Source organism: Larus michahellis, chromosome 9 (assembly GCF_964199755.1).
Source record: "Larus michahellis chromosome 9, bLarMic1.1, whole genome shotgun sequence".
Classification (NCBI taxonomy): domain Eukaryota; kingdom Metazoa; phylum Chordata; class Aves; order Charadriiformes; family Laridae; genus Larus; species Larus michahellis.
The window spans coordinates 27,389,393-27,414,753 of record NC_133904.1 but is presented as its reverse complement, the minus strand read 5'-3'; the positions used below and the strand labels follow the sequence as shown (position 1 = coordinate 27,414,753).

Here is a 25,361-nt window from a genome sequence, read left to right as displayed (position 1 = left end):
AAATTTAAAAATGCCAGTCAATAGACTAATTTGTTTTGAAATAAACTGAGTTGCTTAATTCACTTAATCTAAAATGGAAAATTCAGTCTGCTGTGGTTGCTGTCTATAGGAAGCTGTAACTTTGTGGAAAGCTAGTTCTAGCTTTTCACGTGCGTTGCATGCTGAGAACAGTGCATACTTCAAATAACAGCATTTTCAGTGTAGTATCAGTAGATATGTGAAGGTGATCCTGCCAATGGCACCTGTTTCGGACAGAATGGTTGATATACTTCATTGACTATTTCAAGAATTCTGTTAGTTCTTTGCTTTAAAAAAATCTTTCAAGTTTAAGATTTAATGCAATCGGTAACAAGGCAAAAATTAGATGCAAGACTAAAATTCTTTTAATGTGTCTTTTCTCTTAAGCTGCGTGCTGGCCCATTTGATGAGTTCCAGATTGCTACCATGCTAAAGGAAATCTTGAAAGGTCTTGACTACCTACACTCAGAGAAGAAAATTCACAGGGATATAAAAGGTGCGTAATATCTTAAATGTTGCTTTGTTAAAGCCTTTAAAATCATAATTTAATTTAGATATTGTTTCCCCTTGGCAGCTGCCAATGTCTTGTTATCAGAGCAAGGTGATGTTAAGCTCGCTGATTTTGGAGTTGCTGGGCAGCTGACAGACACGCAAATTAAGAGGAATACCTTTGTTGGAACTCCATTTTGGATGGCTCCTGAAGTTATTCAGCAGTCAGCATACGATTCAAAAGTAAGTATGAGAGTAGAATACCTTTTCTTCGTATCTGCAGCTCCAACAGAAATTACTTTGGTTTTTATGTTTTTTAGCTCTATCGGTATGGAGGAAAAAAGTAGATGTCAAATTACAAGGTTTCAAATAATCAAATAAAAATTACAATTAGATTGTTTTTATACAGTAGTTCCATGTTGCTGTACTCACGTGCAAGACCTGTGTAAACTCACCACATAAACTGATGCTTTCATGTTACAGATATTTCAGAGAAACTCCCTGGATGCTGGGTTGGTTAGTTGGTTTCTTTTTAATTTCACCTCAGTATTTTGCATTTAATTCAAACAGTAATAAAGCTCTCACAAATAGAATGCCACCAGAACTTACCAGCTTATTTAAAGCCAAAATGATGCTGAAATCTTACTGTCTTCTCAGATTTTTATAAGCAGCTATGGATATAGTTTCTTTCGTGGTATTTCTGAGCACCTGCACGATGCTGAAGATTTTAGCATGGGTGACTGATCTTGAGAAGGAAAAATAGTGCGTCCTTCAGAATGGGTAGCTGTGATAGCATTATGGTACCATCTACATTTCTTCGTCATGGGAGCTGTTGATGGATGACCAGTTGCAAAGGAGAGTTTCCCTATGCGAACTAGCAGTAGGAAAGCAGACCTGCTCCATGCTGTTCTGAGGGTTGGGAACTGCTGCCAGAAGTGACGATAAGGAGGGAACAGTTCCCTCTTCTTCCATGTGTATACCCGCAAGACAACCTAGAGCATGTAGTTAGTGAAATGGCAGTGTACTTTGGTGCTGGCATTGGACTTTCCACAGTCTGTAGATGCAACCTTAAATAGGAGGAAGAAATCTAAAAATCTTGGTATATGCAAAGTAATACTTCCATACCGTTTTTTCTTAAACAGTAAACATGATGTGCACATAAAGAAAAGACTGTTGAATATCTGAGTTACATTCACACCCCAGGAGACTTTCCCAGGATCATTCAGACTTGAAGGAATTTCTGTACATGTCACTGGGGTCATCAATTAAAACTGAGTTTTAATTTTCATGTTTTGGGTTTCAGTGGCGCAACTGTAACGTGCTCCCTAGGGCATCTTGGAAAAGCACCCTACCCGGTTTTAAAAATGTGCGTCGTCCAGTCAAAGGGAGAATAATTCCTCTTCTGCTTGCCCTGTTTGTAAATCAGCTGTCCCACCCCTTCCTTTACATTCTCCCAGCAACCTAATCTTTTGCCTTCCATATCTCCTCAATATGTTGCAAGAGCAATGCCTCCCCCTTTTCTTTCTATGCCAAAATGCTGGTGGGAAAGCATAGAAGATGCAAGCCTTGTTCTTTTAGAGTGAGGTGTGAAACAAGGTTGGATACCTCAGTGCATCTACGCTTTACAAAGTAACAGGAGCGTGCAGTTTTGCCATCGAAACAAAATCTGAATTAGATACAGGAAATTCGTGGCAGTTTGTAGTTCATTATACGGAAAAAAAAATCAAAGGAAAATTTAATATTTCTGAAGCTTTTTCCAAAAGCATGTGTATTTAGGTGCACATTTAAGTTGCTGAGAGTGTTGCAACAGTGACAGCATGCATCTCTGTCATTAAAGGCTGTCAGCCAGGTCTTCGGAAATTATAGCCTTCAACAAATCTTTGTGCATTAACTGCTTGGACCATTATGTAGACGTGGTATATGTGAAGAATTCAGTTGTTCAATACCTAGTCACAATAGTGCTTCATTTTGTACTAAAAGTAGCTTTTCGCTTCCTCAGGCTGACATCTGGTCATTGGGAATCACTGCTATTGAACTAGCCAAAGGGGAGCCTCCCAACTCTGATATGCATCCGATGAGAGTCCTGTTCCTCATTCCAAAAAACAATCCTCCGACTTTATTAGGAGAATTCAGTAAACCTTTTAAAGAGTTCATTGATGCATGTCTGAATAAGGACCCAACATTTGTGAGTAGATATATATATATATGTATGTGTGTGTGTGTGTGTGTGTATAGAGATGTTTTGGTTTTGTTTTCTGCTCTCTCATGCTTGTGAAGTATTTTGTTGATGTAGCGCATCATAGTTGATTGAAATGATTTTTGAGGCTATACTTTCCACTGTAAGTGGTAGTGGTGCTTTTTAATAGCTGTGTCTCCGTCCTAGTCTCTTTTGTTTAAAATACTGGAAGGAGGAGGGAGAATGCTGAAAGAAACGAGGGTGGCAGAGGCAGCTTCCTCAATGCACTCAAATGCAGGATATTGTCAGAAGAGAAGCTTTAACAGAGGCGAGGCTCTTAAATCTTTTTCTCCAGCAGAACTTTTGCTGTCTGTCTGAATTCTGCTTAGAAGGAAATGTTGCATTGGAGAATTTTGATTAGTCATTTTCCTGGGTGTGTACCTTCTAGTGTAGAAGGATAAGCAGTATAGTGTGTGTTTGTGACTTGGTCATATTTTTAGAGCGCTTGTAAATGTGGATTACTGGCTTTTCTGACTTCCTGTTTCACTAATTTCCGGATACTATATGAGTTAGCTCTAGAAGTCAGTTGTCTTACTAAATCTCCCCTATTAACATTTAAAATCGTGAAATGTTGGCATAACATTAAATATTTAAGTGTTTCTTACAGCGCCCTACTGCAAAAGAACTTCTGAAGCACAAATTCATTATGAAAAATGCCAAGAAGACTTCCTATCTGACAGAACTGATTGATAGGTTTAAGAGATGGAAAGCAGAGGGACATAGTAGTGATGAAAGTGATTCCGATGGTTCCGATTCGTAAGTTTATTTTCAGTTTAGTCTCTTTTGGGCCTTTTTTAAAATTATGTTACTAAAGTAGGTTTTTTGCAGTTTCTCTGTGTAATTAAGTTCTCTTGTGTATATCTGCCTTTGTTCCTTATTTTTTTCGTTGGCTTCTTTCAAGAAGACCCCTTGTATGAACCTAAAGACTAATGCAAAAGTCAAGCTATGTGCTCATTATTTCGTTAAGCTTTCTCTAAACTCAGTTGCAGTTCTGTTTAAGTGCTGTGTGTTTCCTAGTCTAGGGCTAGTGGTTTTACCAAAAGCAATGACTCACAATTAGAAATATTGCAGAGCAAGGTTGAGGTGTATGAAGAAGTTTGCACAATGCCTGTGGAACAACATACGTTCTGTAAGTCTCTTGCTTTTCTGGATATCAGATAACTGTTTTAAATGGGACGCCATGGGAGAAGGTAGACTTTCTGGGTAGATAACATCTTCTCTTTGCTTTGATGATATTTCGATTTATTCAGCCTCTGAAGTTGTTTGTTGTGTTTTGTTTTTTTTTAAAGTTCAGTTAATGCTTCAATACACGTTTTTCTTCTTATTTTAAGGAATACAGGACTAATCCATATAGATTTATTATGTATTAGGGTTACCTGCACTCACTTAGCGTTATGTTGTGGCTGGTATTATGTACATCGTATCCTTTTTCTTCAGGGAGTCCAGTAACAAAGAAAATAACTCTCATCCTGAGTGGAGCTTTACTACAGTTCGAAAGAAGCCAGATGCAAAGAAGCTGCAGAATGGGACAGTAAGTACGGTCTGAGGAGTTCTTCTTTCTAAGTGCTGGTGTTGAAACCAAGTTAAGGAAGATAGTGATAAAACTTAGTAATTATTCACTTATAAGAACTGACTATCTTTTTGTAGTTCAAGAGATGATGCTTGTTAGTGACATTTCTTATGCCTGTGTCAGCCTTAAATGCAAAAGATACCGCATGCTAATAGATTGGTATCTGTTCATAGGGATGTGAATTTTAAAGACCATATAATATTAGAGAGGAAAAACGGAACTGTTTTTCTGGTGATATATGACGTTTTCAGATGTGCGATCAGGCATCTGTTCCCACAACACGTAACGTTTGTTGATGCACTGTGCCTTCATTGGTTTTACAAGTGCTTTGTTGAGTTTAACTGAACTTCCAAAATCACTGTGCTATATTAAATGCAACCTAGATGTCATACAGGAATATGCTAATGTCATCCTTATTTGTTAACTTTTAGGATCAGGATCTTGTTAAAACCCTGAGTTGTTTAACTATGATAATCACGCCTGTGTTTGCTGAGGTAAGTCTTGTCTTAAAAAACTTCTTTGAAAGCATTACCCAAGCGGCTGATAAGTTTTTTAAGTTCTGTCTATTTTGGTTTGCTACTCAGCTCAAACAGCAGGACACAAACAATGCTAGCAGAAAGAAAGCAATTGAGGAACTTGAGAAAAGCATCAATATGGCAGAAGCAACATGTCCAGGGATCACAGATAAGATGGTGAAGAAACTTATGGAGAAATTTCAGAAGTAAGTTAAGGAATTTTTTTTGTATGCATTGTTAAAAAAAAAAACAACAAAAAAACCACAAAAGCCTTCTTTTAAAAGAAAAGAATTAAGTTAAGTACGCCCAGGAAAGGTTAGTTACAGTGAACTTTCTATGTTGGGGAAATTTGAGTAGTTTAGTGGTAAGTGAAAGATCTGCTGTGTCCTGGGCTTTAAACTTTTATCTTCGGTAGTTATACATAACACTTCTGTTTGAGACTGAAACTACTAGTAGCCATTACTGTATCTGTTTGCTCTTGTAGTGCTCCCGTTTTACTGTAGTTGTTATACCTTGCTTCCTTTAATTTAGCCTGCAGTTTTGTTATAAGCATGTTTATAGCAAGTAAGAGAGCAGGAGAATCTTTAACTTATCTTTTTAGCAGATGCTTTCTTGAGACTGTCACTTTGGGTGGCTTTTTCCTGTAATCTGTTGAGATGAAGGCATATGCTGGTTCAGTGATGCAAAGGTAGTTCTGTGCTGTTTGCCAAGCTGAAACAATACAGTTAACAAAGCTCTTGATTGCGCTTTTTTTTTAATCTGTAGATTTTCTGTTAATGACTCATCCTAAGAAACTTCACGTAATTGACTGCTGTTTCGTATGGACCCAGTGAAACCCACCAAAACTACTTCAAGCTTGGCAGTGCTTAGCTCATGAGCTCCTTGTGCCTTTTGGATCTTTGCAACATATCGATGGTGATTGAGGATTTGAAAGAACCTACTCGACTATTTTGTGGCAGTGCACATGGTTTTATATTTTCAGGAAATTATTTTGTAAAGAACAACTTTTAATATTGTAGTTTCACCCGTTTAATCTGATAAATGTTGAGGTGCAGTTTTGCTTTTAGAAATAACCATTACTTTAGTTACTATAAAGTGCAAGTACAGTATGTTTTGATGCTATTTTGTTCCTGTACATGGGGATGTACAGGTCTTTTGTATTCATGAGTTAAACTTTTGTAAATCACTAACAAGCTTCAGAGAAAATAGCTTTTTCACAAGCGTATTCGAAACACGTAATGTAGTGGCAAGGGTATTGCTGTAGCACCTGCTTCAACCAGCATATAGTTATCGTGCCCTGAAAAATAAACCTGCAACAGTATCTATTATAATTCTAAATTGGTACAGTATTTTAGGCAGCTCTATGATTAAATATATTTGAGAGCAATATGTCAATAGTTTGCAGGTGATATGTAGCAACAGGTGTATCCTGATGTACAGTATATGTATTACCTTTTAGAACAGGTTCTGAAGTAGTAATTCAATCTTATATCATCATGGTAGGAAGATTTAAAGCAATACAGTTGAGGGGGTGGGGCTTTTGGCAATAATGGACAAAACCTGAAGTCCAGTTTAACTTAATTTAATTTTTTTTCCTCTGAGTATACATGCCTGGGTGGAAGGGAGCCAGAGAAGCCGAGCGTCACATGATACATACCTCACAAGCAGGTATAAGCGTAACACCAGCGTTCTGTGTGGTGGTGTTGTTTCTCCTGTAAGATATTTATACACGTTTTTGTTCTTAAGTACATTAAATACAGTACATCAACATAATTTGTTTATAATTTTCTGAAAGTGTATTTTAAATATGTATTTACCAGTTAATATGCAAATAACTGAGTTATAGATATTCTTTCACAAAAAGGTAGTACTGTGCAGTACGGAGTGATTTTTTTCTTTTTTTTTTTTCATAAAAAGTAGGTAAGACTATAAAGTTGCTTTCAGTTATATATTTATGGTACTGCTAGATGGGTAATCTCTTCTGTTGGTTTTGTTTTTTTTTTCCCTTTTTCAACCCAGTATGTATATTATGCTGAAGTTTTGAACTGGGATTGTTTTTCAGTACTTAGCTGTGGAACTGTTGGTGTAAATTTATTTTTTATAAAGGCTGGGTGTGTTTATTTTATGGTTCAGACCTGCACATTTTGTTTTTGCACAAAAGTCATTTTAAAGAATCTGAAATATATCTGCCAAATATTGAAAAAGTAATGGTGTGCAAGTAAATACTGCATTTTTAGTCAAATGTTGCCATTACATCGTTTTTATATAAAGGACACTTGCGAGAGATGGTGGTTAGATATGCCAAGGACAATTATTTTCAATGGTGCCTACACTGTAAAAAAAAAAAAAAAAAAAAAAAAAAAAAAAAATTACTTTTAATTCCTTGTTTTAATTTTAAAAAAAAAAGTTTCTGTTTAAAACTTTCATCTGCTATATAACTGAAATCCGATTAGAATTTATATCTGAGAAAAAAGTCTGGAAATAGTTTTTGAAAACAATAATGTTATGGATTAAATAAATATTTTTATAAATGTAAAAGCAGCAAAAGTTGTAAATACAGTTGATCTGAAGCTTTACAAAATAACTGCATCACAGAAACATTGTAGTGCTCCTCTAGCTTCTGTAGTCGTTAGTCTTGTAAATCTGTTTATAGATGAAGCTTATTTCAATGTTTTGGGGGGTTTTAAATGGTTTAAAAATAAATATTTAAGTTCTGTAAACTTTCCTGAGCTTGTTCTGTTGTGCGTTTCATTATGCATTTTAGTCGATGTGCGGGGGTGTGGATATACCTCTCACAAACTCGTGTTCTAGTTCAAGAAAGGTGTTCCTCGCACAGAGTTGTGTGGTTGCTTTGAAAAAGGCTTGGGTCCCCCCCCGCTGTTCTTGTCCAGAGGACACCTGGCAGCTGCTACGCCGCAGGGAACTCTGGAGGCAGACAGAGCAGCCCCAGGGGTTGGTTTGGTTCCGTGCCTAAAGAGGAGTCTCCGGGATCCGTGTGCTCAGATGAACGTGCGGCCCATGACAACGTGGGGGAGATGTCAGAAGACTCTGGCTTCGTTGTGAGCTCGGCGCTGTGGAGTGAAGGTACAAAAAGGCTGGTGCCACCCTTACCTTGTCTTTCACTTCAGCAGTCTTGACCCAAATCTCTTTTAAAAAGAGTTCCACACAAATTTCTCAGAATTCAAAACATGTTTTTGCTTCCACGTCACTTCCCTTAAAGTGTTCTTTGTATGAGGAGAGCCAGGGGAGAGGTGATGGGAGTTCCTCCTGAATTTTGTAACTGGGCTCTCTACCCTGTTGTCACAGGGCCTTTGATCTATGCAACTCCATGAGCAGCTCTGAGTAGGCAGGGTTAGTGAATTATTTGGGAGTTGTCCTTTTGTGATAAGACTGTAACAAGTCGCTGAACTATGGTGCCTCTTCTTTTCCTGTGAAATGGGTGGGATGTGCCCCTACCTTGTAGCACAGTGTGGGGAAGAACTCATCCACGGGTGTATAATACAGCCTCCATCTCTTCAAGTCCCTTTGAGAGGTTTTGTTTGGGTTTTTTTTGTACTGCATATGGCATCTTATGTCTCTGTGCATCATAAGACTGTGAAGAATGGATGTCTGTATTACTGGTTTCCAGAGAACCGTTGTCTTTTTCCCCACCGTGCGTTAGTTATTGATGAACTGTGTAACTTAATCAGCAGTATTCTGTTGCCAGCCGATAGCTAATGGAAAGATATATCAAAATATTCGTGCGGGAACCATCTTCTTGCTTGTCTGGTTTGCTAGGCTTCCCACTGTAGGCTGGGAAGAATTGCTATTGCAGTAGTCTTATCAAAGTAGTTTGAATCGCAGAGCAGAGAAATGTGCTTGTTCTTGGGAAGGTGAGTCCTTTATCGATGTAACCGTCCTTGAGACCCTCTGACCGCTCTCCTGCGCCTCTGTACAGTGAGCACGTGGTATCGGAACCACCTGGTCTTGCCTTCCGTGGAATGGCTGTAGCTGAGTAGGAAAGTATGTAGGTGCTTAATGTGTTTGCACAAAGTTTAGCAGTTGTTAAAGGTCTGATTTTTATCACACTGTTTTATGACTTGACACTGGAATAAAATTATTTTCCTCTTTGCAAAGTTTTAGTGGTATGTATGTTGGCTTGCCTTTTTTCACATTTTTTTGTAATAAATGAAGTAACGCTTAATATGGCGATGAGGTAGATACACTGAAAACTGTCTTCGTGCTTCTCCAAACTGAAGTTCTTTGCATACTGTGTCCATTTTGCTGCTTTTTATATCCTGTGCCTAAAAAGTTGCTGCGCATGGTGCAGCTGAATTTCAAGATTAGCTTCCTCTCTAAGGGATAGATTTTATACGAACGCCAGTTACTTCAGTCCGAATGCATTGAGGAGCTTAATGGTTTTACGCTGTAATGTTGCTATACCTCCCCCCTCCCCTGCCCCCCCCTTAATAATCCTTACCCGTGTAAGAGCTATAAAAGTTTACGCTTTCCAGGTACTGCTGATACCTCTCATTGTCAACAGGCCAAATCCTTCCACGTCCTCTCCATTCTCGTTTTCTTCCCTAGTGAAATACAATCACTTAAATAGATGTTCTTGCCCCTTTCTGTTGAATAGGGCTGAGCAGGGACCACGGGGAAGGGCTTACTCGAGGGTTATTTCGGCTGTCCCTTGACACACAAGACACTGCTTACTGGGATTGTTCCTTTATTTTAGCCAGTCCCAAGAAAGCTCATTTAGGCAATGAATTTATCTTGAAGATGTCTATTTTGGCCATGAGCTGCTTTGTTCCTCTGCTGTTGCCCATCGTGGGGGCTATGCTATGGCAGAGCACGTGCACTGTGCCCCGGTGCTCTCTGCTCAATGGAAAAATCCCAAATTAGTTCCCAACCCTTGTTTCTCCCTCTCGGTACTGGTTTCCTAGCAGCGTCCTGAGTGCCAGAGCTGAAGCTCCTGGAGATGGGGGCGGGCGTGGATGGATGTTGATCCCTCTCTGTGGGGACGCTGTGGCTCTTCTGGGACATGCTGAAGGCAAACCCGACTTGGGCAAGCCTTTACCCGTGTCTCTACCTGCTTTCGTGAGCAAGGTTGTAGGTTTGCCTGTCCCCTCAAGCTATAACCCTTTACGGACGTTCTCCACAGGCTGTGAGTGCACTCTGTTCACTCTGTTTGAAACACTGCTGCTTTTTTTTTTTTTCCCCGCTACCAAATCGTGCCTGTAGACCGTCAGACTTAAACGCTGTATTGAGTGGTGGTTCTTGCTCTTTCCAAGGTGCAGAGCTTTGGGAAAGGGAAGAAACAACCCTCTACGACCAGAAAGTTTATACTCTCTTTAATAGAAACGTGTGCCAGAGCAGCACATGGAGCCCCTGTGGTTCACAGCTTCTTCAGCACAGGGTAACCAGGAGCAAAAGCAAACCCTACAGCGCGCTCTCTTCTTGATCCAACGCATTTCTTTGGGCAACCAGCCAAGAATGTGGCTGTTTCCAGCAGCATTCGGGGCTCTCAGCGAGGCTCCCTGGTGGCTGTGGAGGCTCAGGGGGAGCAGCAGGGAGAGGGGAGTGGGCCTGGAGGGAGCCTAGGGGCCATGTGGCGCTGGGCTGGGGGGCAGGGACGCCTGCAGGGCTGGGGGCGCGGATGTGGCAGGGCACAGGGAGGAAACCAAAACTCGGGCGTGAGCAACTAATTTTTATTGTCCACCTTCTAAAACAAGAGACAAGTGACGTGCGGGGTGAGCAGTACCCATAGGCCCAGCTATTTTTACCTATTTTCTGTCTTCTAACCTGTTTTCTGTCTCTGTCGCAGCTTCTTTATTTCTGAAATCTGTTCTAGCAGGTCACAGTGGTTTCTCAACCATGGATTTAGTGGGTTGCCGCTCTTCTTACAGTCACATCCTACAGAATGTTACAGGGTTGTTCTTACAGAAAAGTAACGAGATCCTCCCCTAAAATCTTACAGAGGTGTCACCATTCTCCAGTCTTTTGAGTGTATTTTGTGTAGTTTTAGGGTAATAATAAGTTTTTGTAATAAAAATGCTTTCAAGAAGTATCTTTATGCCTTTTCTTTTCCAGGGATCAATGGATAAATTGGGAATCCCCCTCCTGCCGCCCCACTGATGGTGAGCAGTCCCATCTCCTCCTCCTTTACAGCCAGAAACAACCCTGGTAAAAATAACATTGCGCTTGTGCGGCAGAGGAGGGTTTGAAAGCACCATGGTTACAGCAGACTGCCTCACGCCAAGGGTGAGCACCAGCTGCCTGTTTCTTTCCCCCCCCCCTCCTGAGCTCTTTCCCCCGTGCTCCTCCACTGGGGCCTGATCTGGGGGAGCGGAGGACCCCTCACAGGTCTTTCTCCCCCTGCCTTCAAGCGGGGCACTGAGGCGCCAGGGCTGTGGAGGTACTGCCAGAAAAAGGCAATCAATGGGCCTAAGAGAAGCGGGGCTTTGCGATATCATTCATTAACCTCCTTTCCACAGCTTGCTGTGGGATGCTGCTAAATGGTTTACAAGCACAGCTGGGATGCTTCTTGGGGAAGGCTAATGCTCTAAACCGGCCAGGGAGAAGGCGGAGGGGTTTGCTTCCTCCATGACTCCAAGCATCACAAGGAGCACCCCAACATGTGCCCCTGTCCTCCGGGGCCAGGCGCTCCCTGCAGCGTGGGTGGGAGGAGAGGCAGGATGGAGGAGATGAGCTCTGTGCTGGGGCATTGGCAGTGTCCAATGGAGGGCGTCAGCTCCTGGAGCAGCCTACCCTGGACATTCTGTTCCTCTCCAAACAGGCCTCAAACACCCTTCCCACCAGTGTGCTTCCCTGCCGCTGTGAAAAACACGTTTAAATTCTTCTGTGAGATGTCTCTTTTCTTTTTCTCCCTACCCCCTCAATGAAGACTGGCGGCTGAGCTCCAAGCATGGGGAGGACGCAAGGTCTTTGCAGGGCTTTTAGGAGAGCCCTGGCCCTTCTGGCTGGAGTGGAACCCCCGTGTGTGGTGGCAGAGACACACCAGCTTCCAAGCGTGGTGCTGGTGTTGAGTACTTCTGAACCTGTTGTCCATTAACACATCCTCTATAGCTAAGAGCACTCGTACAACACAAGCCCATCACAATGGTTTGGAAGCAGTATCCCTGCAAATGAGAGTGTCAGCCTTCTGCAGCCCCAGGTTGGCGCCGGCCACCTCGGCTCCCTCTGGCCAGTGTGAGGCACCTAGGTGAAATACCTGGAGGACCCCCGGCAAGTCCTCTCTTCAGCAGCGCCAGTGGCAAAGGACACCTCCTCATCCTCTTCATCCAGCTGGAGGCTGCCGGAGGACAGCCGCACCCGGGCCATAGGCGACCGCAGCACCCGGCCGTACAGGGAGCAGTAGTCAGTGGCCAGGAAGTCGGAGTCGGAGTCGCTGGACTCGGTGCTGCTGCCCACATAGCGCTCGGCCGAGCGCCGCGGCCCTGGCTGGCCTGGTAGGTGCTGGAAGACGCCCGGCCTCCGGCTGCTCAGCACGGGGCACGGCCCCAGCGGCCTGAACTCAGAGCCGTAGGGGAAGCGGATGGTTTTCATGTCCGACTGGCTCCAAGACCGCTTGGGGGGCTGCTCCTGAAGGCCGTAATCGAAGGAGCGAGCCAGCAACCTGCTCTCCCCAGCTGGGGCCATGCTTCTGCCCGCTGCCACACCCATGGCATCACGGTGAAAATTCCCGGCCCGGGTCCCGCTTGGGCTGCGCCTGGGGGGTTTTGCAGCTGCGGGGCTGCATCCGCTGTCTGCGTCCTCGCCGGACGCCAGTGTGTGGCATGGGGGCTGTGGAGGCCTGTCCAGGTAGAAGAGGACCTGTGGCGCCGGGGTGGCCACGGGCGGGGGGCATGGCACATCCGAGTACACCAGTGGCTGGGTGCTCACCTCCCGCGTGTTGCCCACCGAGGTGCTTTTACTGTTCCCGGCGAACTGGTGGTGAGGCTGAAAGGAGGTCAAGGGGTTCCTGGCGCTGAAGTGGTCGGTGGGCTCCCATGCTCGCTCCAGCTCGGCGTAGAGCAGGGGGAAGGCAGATGAGCTTTTGGAGTGGGGCAGGAAGGCGGGGGACGCTTCAGGCTTGGAGCGCTCCAGCTCGGCAGCGAACGTCACCTCCACAGGGGAGCTCCGGCGCCGGCTGTCCAGGATGGGCTCAGAGGTGTGCACCCCATTGGCATGGTAGGAGCCCCGGCTGCCATAGGCAAGGCGCAGCTCCTCCACCTGAGCAGGGGCAGAGGGTGGGTGGGTGCCCAGAGCCCCAGCCAGGCAAAGCAGGGCCGCTAGTGAGCCCACAGAGCTGAGGGTCAGCCCTGGGGACTCCAGCTGAGCTCCGCCAGCTGGGGCTGCGATGCCAAGACTCTCCCCCAAGCCCTGCTGTTACCTCTCACTGACACTGAAGGGACATACCTGCTTGGAGATGTCTGTCAGGAGGTCTGGGGAGGAGCGGCACTGCCTCTCATCATAGCGGGACGCGTAGTGCTTCCTGCAAGGCCAAGAGCGTGGGTGGGTTCATGGCCAGGAGGGTTGTGTCCGCCCGCACCACCTGGGCACTGCCCTCCTCCCTGCTCCCCGGTACCTCTCAAAGGGCAGGCTCTTCATCTTCGCCTTCCTCCCATGCTCCAGCAGCTGCCGCTGCGTCCTCCCGCTGCAGTAAGGGGGGAGAGGTGTGAGTAGCACCATCAGCCCCAGCCCCAGGGCATCCCCGTATCCCAGGGGAAAAGAGGGGACGTGGCAGGACCGAGGCAGCAGTCTCTCCAGGAAAAGCGGCTATCAGGCATCATCCCCTTGCATCCAGCCAGGTCCAATATAAAAGGGAAGCTCTGAGCCATCCCCATGCCCTTCCTGGCCTCCTGTCTTGGGTTTTCCCTCAGGACTTTACCTGTAGCGGAAACTGGAGCCCTTGCTGCAGAGAAGGGCTTTGGGCTTTGACTTGGGCTCTTCAGACAGCCTGAAGAAGGCATGGTATTCCACGCAAGTCTTCCAGAAAGCCTTGCAGGCGTCCCGGCTTGCCATGGTGAACTCCAGCGTGTCCTTGCACAGCGCCTGCATGGCCAGAGACAAGTGTCGGGGCGCAGGGCCAGGTTCTGCCGTTCGCCCTCCTCACCCCCCAAAGGACCACACTGGGCTGCTGGCAGCTCTGGGTGGCGCAGTGTCACCCTGCTGGGGACATGGGGGTGGCACACGCCACACTCACGAGGAAGGAGCATCACCCATGAGCAGCAGAAACAGACTTTATTCAAAATCAGGGATTTTGCTTGCCTGCTTCTGAGGCTGGCAGCTGCCTGCAGCGCGGTACTTACAGATATGTTTGCATGGAGCTTGATGAGAAAATGCTTCCTCTTGAAACTCAGTTTGCGAATTTTGGACCAGTTGAATGTGTTGATCTTTGTATTGCCCTGCAAGGATGGACACAGCAGTTTACAGCAGGATGGGGCAAGTGAGGACCGCAGAAACATGATGGGCCAAGACCTGAGCTGGGAAAGGGATGCTGAGATTTGGTGTTTGACCCTCCTCTCCATCACTTGGTCCTAAAAGTGGAAATCAAGGTTCAGGCCCTAACTCTGCCTCCTGCAGCTATTTGTAAAACTCCAGGATCCCAAGACAAACCCCGCAGAGGCAGAGTCTCCCAGCTGTCCCAACTCAAACATCACATGAGTTAATGCAGAATCACCCCCCAAAAGAAGACAACCCCTCCTCTCCTTTGCTGGAAGCACAGCAGAGCTCAGCTCCCATGCCTTCAGACCCAGCCCAAGCAGGCTGCGAGCATACCATACCCCTCATTATTGTTATGCATCAATTAAGATGCAGCCAGACAATAAAGGTTTCACGGCAGGAACGTGTAAAATTGCGTTACTCCATGCTGCGGCACTGAGACCCTCTCAGCTTTCTGGGAGAGCCCAGATTTTAATGGGCTCACAGATGCTCTAATCATCCATGAGGGGTGTTTATGGCTCTGAATAAATAACCGGGTCTGGCAGCGCTAATTATGAACAGCAGACCTACAGTTGGTTTTTTTGTTTTTGTTTTGTTTTTTCTTTTTTTTTTTCCCCTGCTCTGGCAAGATGTTCCCAGGTTGAAATTAGCCGGTGTGGGAGGCAAGCGCTGCTTCACGCTGGCTGCGAGGAAGTCTGTGTTTATTCTGCAGCTACGCCGTGATTACAGCATTATGTAATTGCATAGACATGAGGTGGCTATTTTCGCTGGAAGATTACACGGTGAACACATGTGACGCAGCAGTGTAACCTGTGGTGCTTACATGGCTGTGCTCGCCATGACAAGGGCCGAGTGAGCTGGGGCGGGCACGGCGGCATGCAACCGGCATGCATGGAGGTGGTGGGGCTGAACCCCGCAGCGATGCCTCAGAGCATCGCCTCCGTGCCTGAGGTCTGCCCGGGAGTGCTCCCTCTTTGAGGATCTGGGAGGGTTTGGAGCACACAGGGTCCCCCCCCATCATCCAGAGGCGATGTCTCTGGGGAAAGGCTGCCCGCCCTGAGCGCTGGGCTCACCCGCAGGACCAGCACCCCCATGTGTGTCACGGCCAGGTTGATCTGCGTGCCCTCGCCGTCACTGGCGGGGTGCGGGCGGATCCCATACATCTCCAGCTTCCTGGCCACGTCCAGCAGCTGAACGTCTGACTCGGCCGGCGTCTTCCCGCTGGAGACACAAACGCATCGAGAAGTGGCAAGAGTGAGAAGGCAGCCACTGAAATGGGCTGAAAAAATGCCTTTGAGCGTGCTGGCATCGCACCCACCCCGCTGCCCGCTAATGGGGACAGGCCCCTCAGTGGGCCCCTGCCGGGTGCTTTGGGTGGGCGTACGAGGCGCGGAGCAGCCCTTACCTGTGTCTCCGGTGGTAGTGCATGATCTTGTTGTCCAGGTACTCCTGGTTGGGCAGGTACCTGTGGGTTGCCAGGTGCTGCTGTTCTGTCTCCTCATGGAAGTCGCCCAGTTCGGCTGTGGGGGACACAAGGAGAGCATGGGTTAGGCTGCGAGGGGTCACGGCAGGGGGAAACCCTCGCTGCACAGCCGAAGCAGAGCCCGGTTGTCCCCCTCCCCAGGGAAGGGGCACCGTCCCCGCGGGTGCTCGCCTGCCCTTACACTGCAGCAGGTGGGAGACGAGCAGCGCCGCGCTCTTGTCGCTGCAGGGCAACCGCCCCAGTGCCAGGTCCTTCTTGATCTGGAGGGTGAAGAGGTACCTGTGGAGGGGACAGGAGTGTGCCCTGGGCAGGGGTGGCAGGCGCCAGGCTGAGCCCCGAGGGCTCTGCTGCAGGGGGCTGGCTGTCCCCGCACCTCTCTGCACTCGCCCATGTTACAACCCAGGGGATGAGGGTTTGAGGGGGTCACGGGAGGAGCGCCCAGCTCCTGCAGAAGGCTGCATCTGGGCACCACCATGACCAGTATGCCCCTGCCATTGAAATCCCCATTAGTAGCTTTCAGAGTTAAGATTTCTTTGTGCTTTTGAGGCCATTTGCATCTCTCACGGCTAACGTTCTGCAGAAGCACTGTCTTAGTTTTATTCGTAGCTCCTGTACACAATGCTTTCTCTAAAACGGAAGAGCTAACAATGTAATTTTCAAAAATAAAATAAAGGTTCTTCTTTCAGAACGCAGCATGAGGCAGGAGCTAGCCTGAGCGAAGTCAGACCTGATGCCCAACTGCTAAAGCATTTGGCAGTAAACAACTTGCAGCCTCTTTAGACGGCTGATCCTTCAAGTGGACTTTGTTTAAAACCAGGATCAAGAAAAGATACTCTCTTGGTTTTAGTTTTTTTAAAGCACATAGCTCTTTCAATAATTAGAATAACCACTGCTAACAGACAGGTTTGGGTAGATGAAGATAAACAATTAAACACATGCTTCACAATTGCAAAAATACAGGACTGTGCGGTAAGAAAGTAACAGAACAAGTACTGTACCTGGTCAGCTCTTCTCTCAGATGGCCAGGGTCCACTGGGAAAAATTTCACCATAAATTTGAAAAGAACCTCCTTAGGATCTTAAAACACAACATCTTCATAAGTTTTCTTTCCTGTGTCTATTGAGAACATTTACAACTCTCTTCACGCATGCTGTCGCCTTACAGAGGAAATCGCTCTGAGCCCTTACCAGTCAGGGCTGGAAGCCCTGAACATCAGGGACTCCAGCCTCTCCCCAAAAACCAGCCTGCCCAGACCCCCAGTGGAAGCAAAAAGGGAACTGGATGCCTAAAAAATATGAAAGAGAAAATGCCCCATCAATTCTTTAAATTGCAAAAACCCCTACCAGGAGGGGGGGGTTTCTGTGGAGTGGTGCCACGGGTGCTTGTCTGGAGCATGGCCATCGGCGGGGTTGGACTTTAAATCCAGCCCTCCAAGCACTTGGAATGTAACAGCTCCGTAGGACACTGGGCAAAGCTTTTCTGTGGGTTGAGTAAGAGCAAGTTGCCAAGCCCAAGGCAAAGAGCATGGAGGGAGGGAGGCAATTTTGTGGGCACTGACTGTCCCAGGACACAGTGGGACGGTTCAGGGGCTCCTGGAGGCACGGGAGCCTGAGAGAGCAGGCCAGAAGGGACGTGAAAGAAAAAACTGGCACCTGAAATAATCCCACTTCTGATGCACCCAGAAAGGGGAGGCTTTTTTCCAGGCTTTCCCCTTACAAGAAATTCATGCAGACACTGTACTGCAGCCTCCCTGTGACAAATACTGGGGTCATGCACCTGACCACCTCCTGGTCAGCATGTATTTGGGGAAAATATCCTTTGGTTTGCCACAGGGGTGGAAATAGGCATAGGCTGAAAGGGGCACTGTGTTAGCACTGGTCCTGGCCACAGCACAGGATGCTGAAGTGAGGTCAGGCTCGGCAGCATCTCCATGCGACGGCCTGGGGGGGCTGGGGGCTGGAGAGGGGAGTCAGAGCCAGCGAAGGGCAGGGCTCAGGTGGCTGAGTTGCCAGGAGTTGGGAAGGGAACAGGAGGGCATGCAGGGCGTGATGCCCACCACCCTGCCAGCCTGGCAACGGGCGCGCACGCACGCAGCCGCCCCCCGTGCCTCCACCAGGCTGCAAGGCAATTAACGGCTCAAGCCTAAAATGGCGCAGAAGCCAGATTGCAAAGGCAGTGGTGTTTCTACAGGGTTTTATATGGAATGTGGTGTCTTTGCAACCCAGCCTCATGCTATAAAATGAGCTCAGGTAAATGCTGGAAACCAGCCCCCCGCCCCGTCCCCAAACAATAAAGGCTTCACAAATGTGTCTGCACTAGTCACTGGCAGTGATTTAGAATTTTATTCTTTAAGTACTTACTTTTGACTTGCTTTGTTATGGGTTTTAGTAGCTCCAACCAGACCTGAAAGAAGGCAATGAAGAACTGTGTGAGTAAACAGCACAAGAGAAGGGGAATAGAAGCAGCAGCATCACGCTACAACGCAACACAGAAATCTTGGCCAGCTTAGCTGCTGCAGCAAGGGGTCCTGCTGGCAGGCCCACGCCGATGGCTACGGATAAACTCCGTGGGCCGTGGCTATCATCAAGGCTTTGCCAACCAGCTTGTGGCTCCCCTCATAACTCCCATTTTCAAGGGCTTTTTGGCATTGTGGCAAAACTTCCCATTGAAATTTTCCGTCCAGGAGGTGCCAGTGAGCCCCCAGCCATACAGACAGTTGCTGCAAGGTTGCAGCGTGGTGCAGCGCCAGGGCCCCATGCTGCACTCACGTGGTTCCCAGCCTGGCTGCAAAACTCCAGCCCGAAGTACTCCTTCTCCGCAAGGTTGAGGTGGCTGCAGGTGAGGTTGAACAACCCTTTTCCGCAGGATTTTTGCTAGCAAACAAACACACCACAGAAGCAGCAGGTTAGGCAATGCCAACAGCTGTGGTGATGGGATTTCAGTGCGATGGGGGAGAACTTTTAGCTCCCTGCCTTTACCCCAAGAGGATCTGTGGGAATTTTCCTGAACATGCTGCAGCAAAACCCTGCTCAATAAACGTTGCTGGCTTCAGCATGTGGGACAGGATGACTGCGCACTGTGTGCCCCTAACTTCTCTTGGAAATCAGATTCCTTCTCATCACTTCTCTCCTTTATTAAGGAGAAATTGCTGAGATCCCATCCCTGGAAGTTGCCCAGAGAAGCTGTGGCTGCCCCATCCCTGGAGGTGTTCAAGGCCAGGTTGGACGGGGCTTGGAGCAACTTGGGCTGGTGGGAGGTGTCCCTGCCCAGGGCGGGGGAGGGGGTGGAACAATGTGATCTTTAAGGTCCCTTCCAACCCGAACCGTTCCATGCTTCTATAAGGAATGTAAACCAGAGAGGAAAGGTAAGGGAAAGAAATGCTGCTTTTGGCTCACCTTTTGCAACCGTCACTGTCTGGGCAGCTCCATCCCTGGCAAACTGGCAAGCGCTCCCCAGGATGAGCATCTGCCTGAACCAGGGGTGGCCGTGGCAAACGTGCTCGATTAAAAGCAAACGGGAGCACACCCCAAACCTGTGCAGCAAGCCTGTGTGCCCCGACTGCCGGCGACTGGATTGCTGGGGACAAGCTACTATTATGGTTAATGGTAATTAACAGCAAGAGGACCCTGCGGAGATCCTGTGCCTTGGCCCCTGGCTCATCTGTGCACTTTAGCAATATTAATTAAGTGGCACTACACGCTGATAACTACACCAGGCTGTAGTTATTCCGAGTAAACAGAAACACTTGGTGGGTGTTCTGCTTGGCTTGTTGCCGCGCGGTCTGACAGAGCTGGGGAGCGACCCAGGAGGCCCCTGACTTTGGAAAACGCACCAGAATGCACCAGAAACGAACCTGGCAGTGACCCACCCCAACAAAGACCCTGCTACTCCTTTATCAACTTGTGAAAAGCAGACTAAAAATAAGTGTGGGTTCGTGCAAAAGCAAACTGGAGCAGAGAGGCTGGGTTAGACAGCTGCTAAATTATGGCATTTTGGGTGATGGAGGTGAAGGCAGGCTGCAGGTCCCCGTGCCAACGCTGCTCCCGGCAGGGATGGGAGGGACCCTGGCTGCTGGCAGTGATGCACACTAATAACCACCTTTCACGGCTTCTCCTGGAAATTGCTGGCTCCGCGCTGAAAGGCTGCTGAAAAGTGATAGCGTAATAACAGCATTCACTCTGCAGCACCCCCGGTTGTCCTCAAAATTACTAGATCACAAGGGTAATTAAAACAATTATAAATGTTTCTTTCCAAGCTAGAATTTTCTAGCATGAAAGGCCTTGGCCTTTGTCAGGCATCCAGGAAAGACAAGCATTTCTTACTGGGTTATTACCCACCACATGTCTGCTGGGAGCGACCCGCTCTCCTCCAAGCCCAGCACTGCCCAGGGCGGGCACTGATGGAGACCAGTGGCCCCATCCGCGGGAAAACCTGCTGGCTAGGGAGACACAGCCCTGCTGATGCTGGCGACGGTTGAAAAGCAGAGCTTTTCCTCTCACCGAGTGCTGCTTGCAGGTGTCCCGTCCTGGGTTTGCGGGGTACCAAAGTTCCAAGCCGTGCTGGGGTACGGTCGTGCGCAGGTGCACAGCATTGGGTGGGAGTAGTGGGTGCTGTGTTGGAGGAGTGCAGGGCAGGGCAGGAGGGTGATGCATGGGGCTGGATGCCCCACTTCCCACCCTAAATGTGCCTTCAGTGACGTTGCAGGACTGGGTTAGCCCTCACAGACAGAACCCCCTGTGTATAAGGCAGTGGAAAGCAGAGGCTGTGCTTGCCATTCCTGTCCTCGCTGAAAGCAGCTGGGACAGGGTAAGAAAGCAAGATGTGCATCCAGAGGCAGAGAGCAATGTTTGTGACGCATGGGGACACATACATCTGTCCCCAAACGACACTCTGGCAGCATTTGCTGTCCAACAGCAAAGCCATGATTCTGCAGTGTTCCCCGTAGCTTGGGCTGCTACACCCAGGTCTGCGGTTTTAGAGGGAAGTGACACCTTACAGGATTTGGTGTGATCTTTCTCCATCACCGTGGGAAATGCCTCCCATGCTGATGTCTTTTGCATGGCCACAGCTGGTACGCACCAAAAGGCACCAGCCCCACTGCTCCCCATGCCCTTGCTGGACCAGCTCACGTGCAGCTTCTTGTCAATGAACACCCACCGATACTCGTCATGATGGACACAAGACCATGGGAGATTTTTCTCCTTCACTCAGCCCCAGCAATTAGTTTTTCTGGGCTTGTTTGGTTTGCATTTTCTTTCTTTTTTTTTTTTTCCACTCTACTGCATCTTGCCCTCTAGCAAATTCCGCTAGCAGAGACGCCCAGGCTTTGTCTGCCCAGGCTGCAAAGTGGTTCGCCATCTCTGTGCTGCTCTGGGGGAGTCTCCGAAGCCTGACCAGGCTCAAGGCTGCTTCGTTTAAACTGTTCCAGAGTGAAGGGTAACTTTATTGGTGAGGGCACATGCCAGGTCACATCTCTGGGTACCCAGGGATGGAAGGAAGAAGGGAGGCAGCTTTGCAATATCTCCTCTCAGTGCAACAAACCTGTTAAAGGCTGATCTGTGACTGTCCCCGCACCTGGACCCTGGGGCCAGGGGTCCTGATGCCCTCCCAGGGCCAGGCGCAGGGCTCGCTGGCGTGGTTGGCAGCATCCCGGCAATATCCTGTCTGCACCATGGCTCAGCCCTGGCGTGTTCATCAGGGAGGGCACAACAAGAGACGTTTGGACAAGTGGCAGGTCCTCCGCTTTCCCCTGCCTTGAGGGCTCAGAACTGACTCGTCGGTGCCATCCCAAGAACAACCTCCATCACCCAGCAGAAGGAGATCCTTGGAGCTCAGCGGCCACAGAGAGGATGCCAGGCCCCAGCCATCAGCAAGGATGTAGATGAAGGCAGAAGGCTTCCCAGGCCAGCACCCAGCAGGAGAAGAACTCATTCGGGGGCAAAGCCGGACTGAAAACGAGCCTGGCTGCAGGTGCCAGCAGCTGTGATACCCACGTGAGGCAGGTATGGATGCAGACTCCACGCACGAGGCTGAGAGGGAACCAGGCCCGCCGTGTTTTCTCCCTTTTGTTCTTTCCCTTCCATTATACTGAAGTACTGCACACTCAAAAGAGCTTTCCAAAGTCAGGAGGGATTTAGGAAGAGTTGCTTGATGTATCTGCTCAAAACTTAGCCCAAAGCGGTCCTTTTATAATGGAGAAGTCACTAATTCAACTACTCATTTATTGTACCCATACAGCATCAAATGCATGAAATGCCTGAAAGGGGTTTCCAATACTGTTCCATAATAAAAAGGGAAATGACCAGGAGTTCCTCTAATGGAAGCTATTTGCTGCAATAACATGTTGTGCAGAGCTATAGTGCTGTAAGTGTTTCAGGCAAATAAGAAAGCAGAGATGGAAAAAATGCAGCAACATTGTACCAGCAGCATGTGTTAAATTGTCTCTCGCTATGCCCTGATCTAATCAATATGGAAAAAAAAGGCATTTTAAAATGACTAGTCTCATTTTTAAGCTGACTCCAGGTCTAGGATTCATTAATTAAACCAAATCAAACAACTTCCATGCTGTACCAAGGAATGGAACTGCTCTACAATCCTCTTTTGTGCAAAATACTGTCACAAAGAAACAGAGCAGTGCACCCAAGACCGAGCAGTTCTCAGGCTATGCAGTAAAACCAGAGGACAGGACAGGCTGAGAAATGCAATAGAACGTGAAAAAACCATTTATATTACACACTCTGGTCCCATAGGAGATGCAGGTAGGTGCTAGAACAGATCTACTTGAATTAGCTAATTCAATTAGCTACTGTGATTATCAAATCCTAACCAACAGTAAGTGCTCAATCACAATTGTAAAAAGCTCTGTTTCTAACACATAGTCAAGATATACATAGTTTCAGTTACCTATATACATATATATGTAAATCTGACACCATAAATATTAATACTTTACATTTAAAATCTATTTCAGACCTAGCATTTATTAAATGTGAATTTTTTTAGGACAGTGTGTTGTTGGACATTGTCATGCAGAAAATAAGATACAGTGAGTTTTTCCCCTCAGCTATTCACAAAAACACAGAGTTTTCCTTTCCAACGGAAGCCCAGGAAGAGATGCATGCAGATGTTTCTCACTAGGGATAATTTTGTTAAATATGCTACTTTTATCCAGTTGCCAGATTTTTCTTCCTTATTGAATGCTTATACTGGCAGCCAGACAAACAAGAGAAAAACTCCACACTTGTCAAGAACAGCCCTTCATATTACCATTACCTGATTGCCAAAAGACGACACCAGATAAGTAAAGGCCATTCCTCCTTCTTTATAAATAATGCCAATAACAGAGGAGAGCATGAGTGTGTTGGTGCTGAAAGACACTTCGCAACCAGCACTATAACTTCTTGTTTTGGATTTCAGGCTTTTTTTTTCTTTTTTTTTTTTTGTTTTGCTTTTTTTGTTGTTTTTGTTTAAAACTGAAAACCTGAAGCTATCAGAGACCATGCAATCCTTCAAAGCAGCAATGACTTCAATAATTAGCACAAAAAAAACCCCAATAAGAACATGATACACACTTACATCAACTACAAAGATCTTCTGGGAGTCATCCAGAAACTGGACTTTCAGGTGCAGCATCCTTGAGCATGTGGCTGAGCGTGCGGCAGGCACAGGAGTCCTAGCGATGTGAGCGGTGTGCCAGGAAGGCAGCCCTGATTCCTCTTGCACACATAATTTCCTCCTCTCAGCTGGATGGAGAAGGCTGCGTTCACAAATGTGGAGCGGAGGCTGGAGCAAAGGAACTGAATGCCTAAAAAGGAGTTAACCCCCCCCCCCAAACAGATACCTCCCCTGGTTCAAATACCACCACGGCATTAAAGGCTATTTTCCCCCTGTGAATTGTGCGTTTATTAATAGGGGGAAAGGCTGTGCAGCAGCTCAGCAAGAGTGGCACTGGTAGGGCTGAAATAAACACGGAGTGTTTGCAGCTGGTGGTGAGCAGCGCGAGGGCAAAGTGAGCCCACGCATTTTACCGCGGGGTCAGGGAAGGAGAGCTGCACAGCTCTCCTGCCAAAGCCACCCAGAGTCGCCTTTCCTCTGGTCTGGTTAAGGTGCACTGAAGACCAGCTGTCACAGCTTGCTCCACGAGGTGGGCAGATAAGCTCCCATCTGCTGAGCAGATGTGTGCAGGGTGGGCTGATGCTCTTGGCTGGAAGCTGGGAAATGTTTCCAACTGAACTTGAAACGAGGTGGAAGTCCTTCCTGGAGAGGACTTGCTGCTAATTCCCAGCTGGCAGCCTGGTTTGGCAGCTTAGTGAAGCCTCACAAGCCTTTGAGACACCTGTGTCAGACCTGGAAAGCCCACGTCCCCACGCACTAGCTCGTCCTCCAAGCGCCGGAGCCAGCTGCCCGCCCTCGAGACCCCCCCAGGCTCAGCCCAGGCTGCCGACTGCAGCCTCCCCGCAGCGTGGAGGGTGCCTGAAGCTGGCGCTTGTGATGCTGCTCTGCCCCAGCTACTGTGGGGACACCATTAGCCACCTGACCTCTCTGCCCACTCTCGTTCGACAGAGCCCCCCACACACTGAGGATGAAGGCAGGGCTGGGGCAGGACCCCCCACTTGCAGAAGCAAATGCACTGAGTAGTGCCAAAAGGCAGGTGGTGGACTGTCGTAGGGGACCATTGTTGCTGCTGCTCTTGATGGAAAAAGCCACAACCACGCGTGATCCTGTGGGACCTAAAGCGATGGAAATGCATCCCCGCAAACCGAAAAAGCCACGTTACGTGCTGCGGAGACTTTGCTTGTTGCTTCCTTCCAGGCTTCCACTGAAACTTCCAGTGTAAGTCACTCCAGGACATTTGCTGTGGTCCCTCTTACTCTTCCCAAGTATTCCTGGGGAAGTCAGGACAGAGCCTGTCAGGGCATATACATGGCTTGCCATCTGGGCTGGAGAGAGGAAAAACCGGAGTGCTGTTTAGCTACAGAAAAACTTGTTAGTCTTCTACTAACCAGGACAAAAAAAAGAAGCATAAAAGTTAAAGCAAATCTGTTTTTCCATGTGAATCTGCTCCACAAAGCAGCTAAGCTCCTCTCCTGCCAGCAGCCGGGGTTGTCTGGCTGTACCCTGTGTGCAGGCACTGCGTCCGAGGAACAAATTTCCAGTGCTGCCCTTGGCCGGGGTCTGAGAGCTTTGTGTCATGGGAGAAGGGCGTTGTCACGTACAGTCTGGAGGGGCTGAGTGCATTTTCTCTCCGCAGTTTTAAACGTTCATGCTGTCAAATGTTGATGGGCATCAAGGAGAAGAGCAGCACCCCTGCGAGTGGCTCTCATGTTGTGGGCACTGCTCTGCCAGGGCAACACTGGGAGCACTGGACCGGCATGAAGTATGGACGGGCACACCACGGGGGAGACACCAAGCCCCTGAAGCAGCCAAACCTCCCTACTACAGGCTTTCTTGGCATGACAGGGGCACTGACCCTGGGCTCCATGGATCCTGTTAGAAGCCGAGCACTCTCCAGCTGGGTTGTGGGTGAAAGAAAAGGTTTTTTTTCACTACCATGACATGAGGGAAGGGGACTGTGCTGGGTTTAGCTGGGCCTCTAGCCACCCTATGGAGGCATTTGTGCAGACAGTT

At 47.8% G+C, this 25,361-nt stretch overlaps 2 protein-coding genes across 5 annotated transcripts in view; one reads left to right on the top strand and one right to left on the bottom strand.

The window, feature by feature from the left end:
• The window catches only part of STK26 (serine/threonine kinase 26), a 32,203-nt gene extending 24,651 nt beyond the window's left edge, over positions 1 to 7,552 (top strand). Inside the window, exons 5-12 of one of the 2 annotated variants that reach the window (XM_074599766.1) lie at positions 406 to 514; positions 593 to 750; positions 2,507 to 2,692; positions 3,351 to 3,499; positions 4,181 to 4,274; positions 4,745 to 4,807; positions 4,898 to 5,034; positions 5,594 to 7,552. In XM_074599766.1, coding sequence (XP_074455867.1) covers positions 406 to 514; positions 593 to 750; positions 2,507 to 2,692; positions 3,351 to 3,499; positions 4,181 to 4,274; positions 4,745 to 4,807; positions 4,898 to 5,034; positions 5,594 to 5,618 — 921 coding nt within the window. In that variant the 3' untranslated portion in view covers positions 5,619 to 7,552. The remainder of the gene's footprint in view (positions 1 to 405; positions 515 to 592; positions 751 to 2,506; positions 2,693 to 3,350; positions 3,500 to 4,180; positions 4,275 to 4,744; positions 4,808 to 4,897; positions 5,035 to 5,593) is intronic. The other variant, XM_074599767.1, reaches the window with a different exon arrangement.
• A 4,365-nt stretch (positions 7,553 to 11,917) lies between these two features.
• Positions 11,918 to 23,396, bottom strand: FRMD7 (FERM domain containing 7). 3 transcript variants are annotated; one of them, XM_074599764.1, is made up of 12 exons: positions 23,310 to 23,396; positions 18,503 to 18,607; positions 18,095 to 18,137; positions 16,733 to 16,811; positions 15,916 to 16,013; positions 15,657 to 15,771; positions 15,325 to 15,472; positions 14,119 to 14,214; positions 13,698 to 13,861; positions 13,395 to 13,463; positions 13,226 to 13,301; positions 11,918 to 13,039 (listed from the first exon to the last, which is right to left on the bottom strand). In XM_074599764.1, the coding sequence occupies exons 1-12, from the start codon at positions 23,364 to 23,366 to the stop codon at positions 12,026 to 12,028; spliced, it is 2,064 nt and encodes a 687-aa protein (XP_074455865.1). In that variant the 5' UTR covers positions 23,367 to 23,396; the 3' UTR covers positions 11,918 to 12,025. The 3 variants fall into 3 exon arrangements, with proteins under 3 accessions (XP_074455865.1, XP_074455866.1, XP_074455864.1); XM_074599765.1 differs by having other exon boundaries at positions 16,733 to 16,766; XM_074599763.1 differs by having other exon boundaries at positions 15,657 to 16,013.
• Positions 23,397 to 25,361: the final 1,965 nt, after the last annotated feature.

Bases quoted from the DNA above. Each gene is read 5' to 3' on its own strand.
- FRMD7 (XM_074599763.1), bottom strand. From the start codon at position 23,366: ATGCTGCACCTGAAAGTCCAGTTTCTGGATGACTCCCAGAAGATCTTT. The intron at 15,473-15,656 runs GTAAGGGCTGCT...TTGTGTCTCCAG, and splicing joins CACTACCACCGGAGACACAG to CGGGAAGACGCCGGCCGAGT. The intron at 13,862-14,118 runs GTAAGTACCGCG...CTGGCCATGCAG, and splicing joins AGCTCCATGCAAACATATCT to GCGCTGTGCAAGGACACGCT.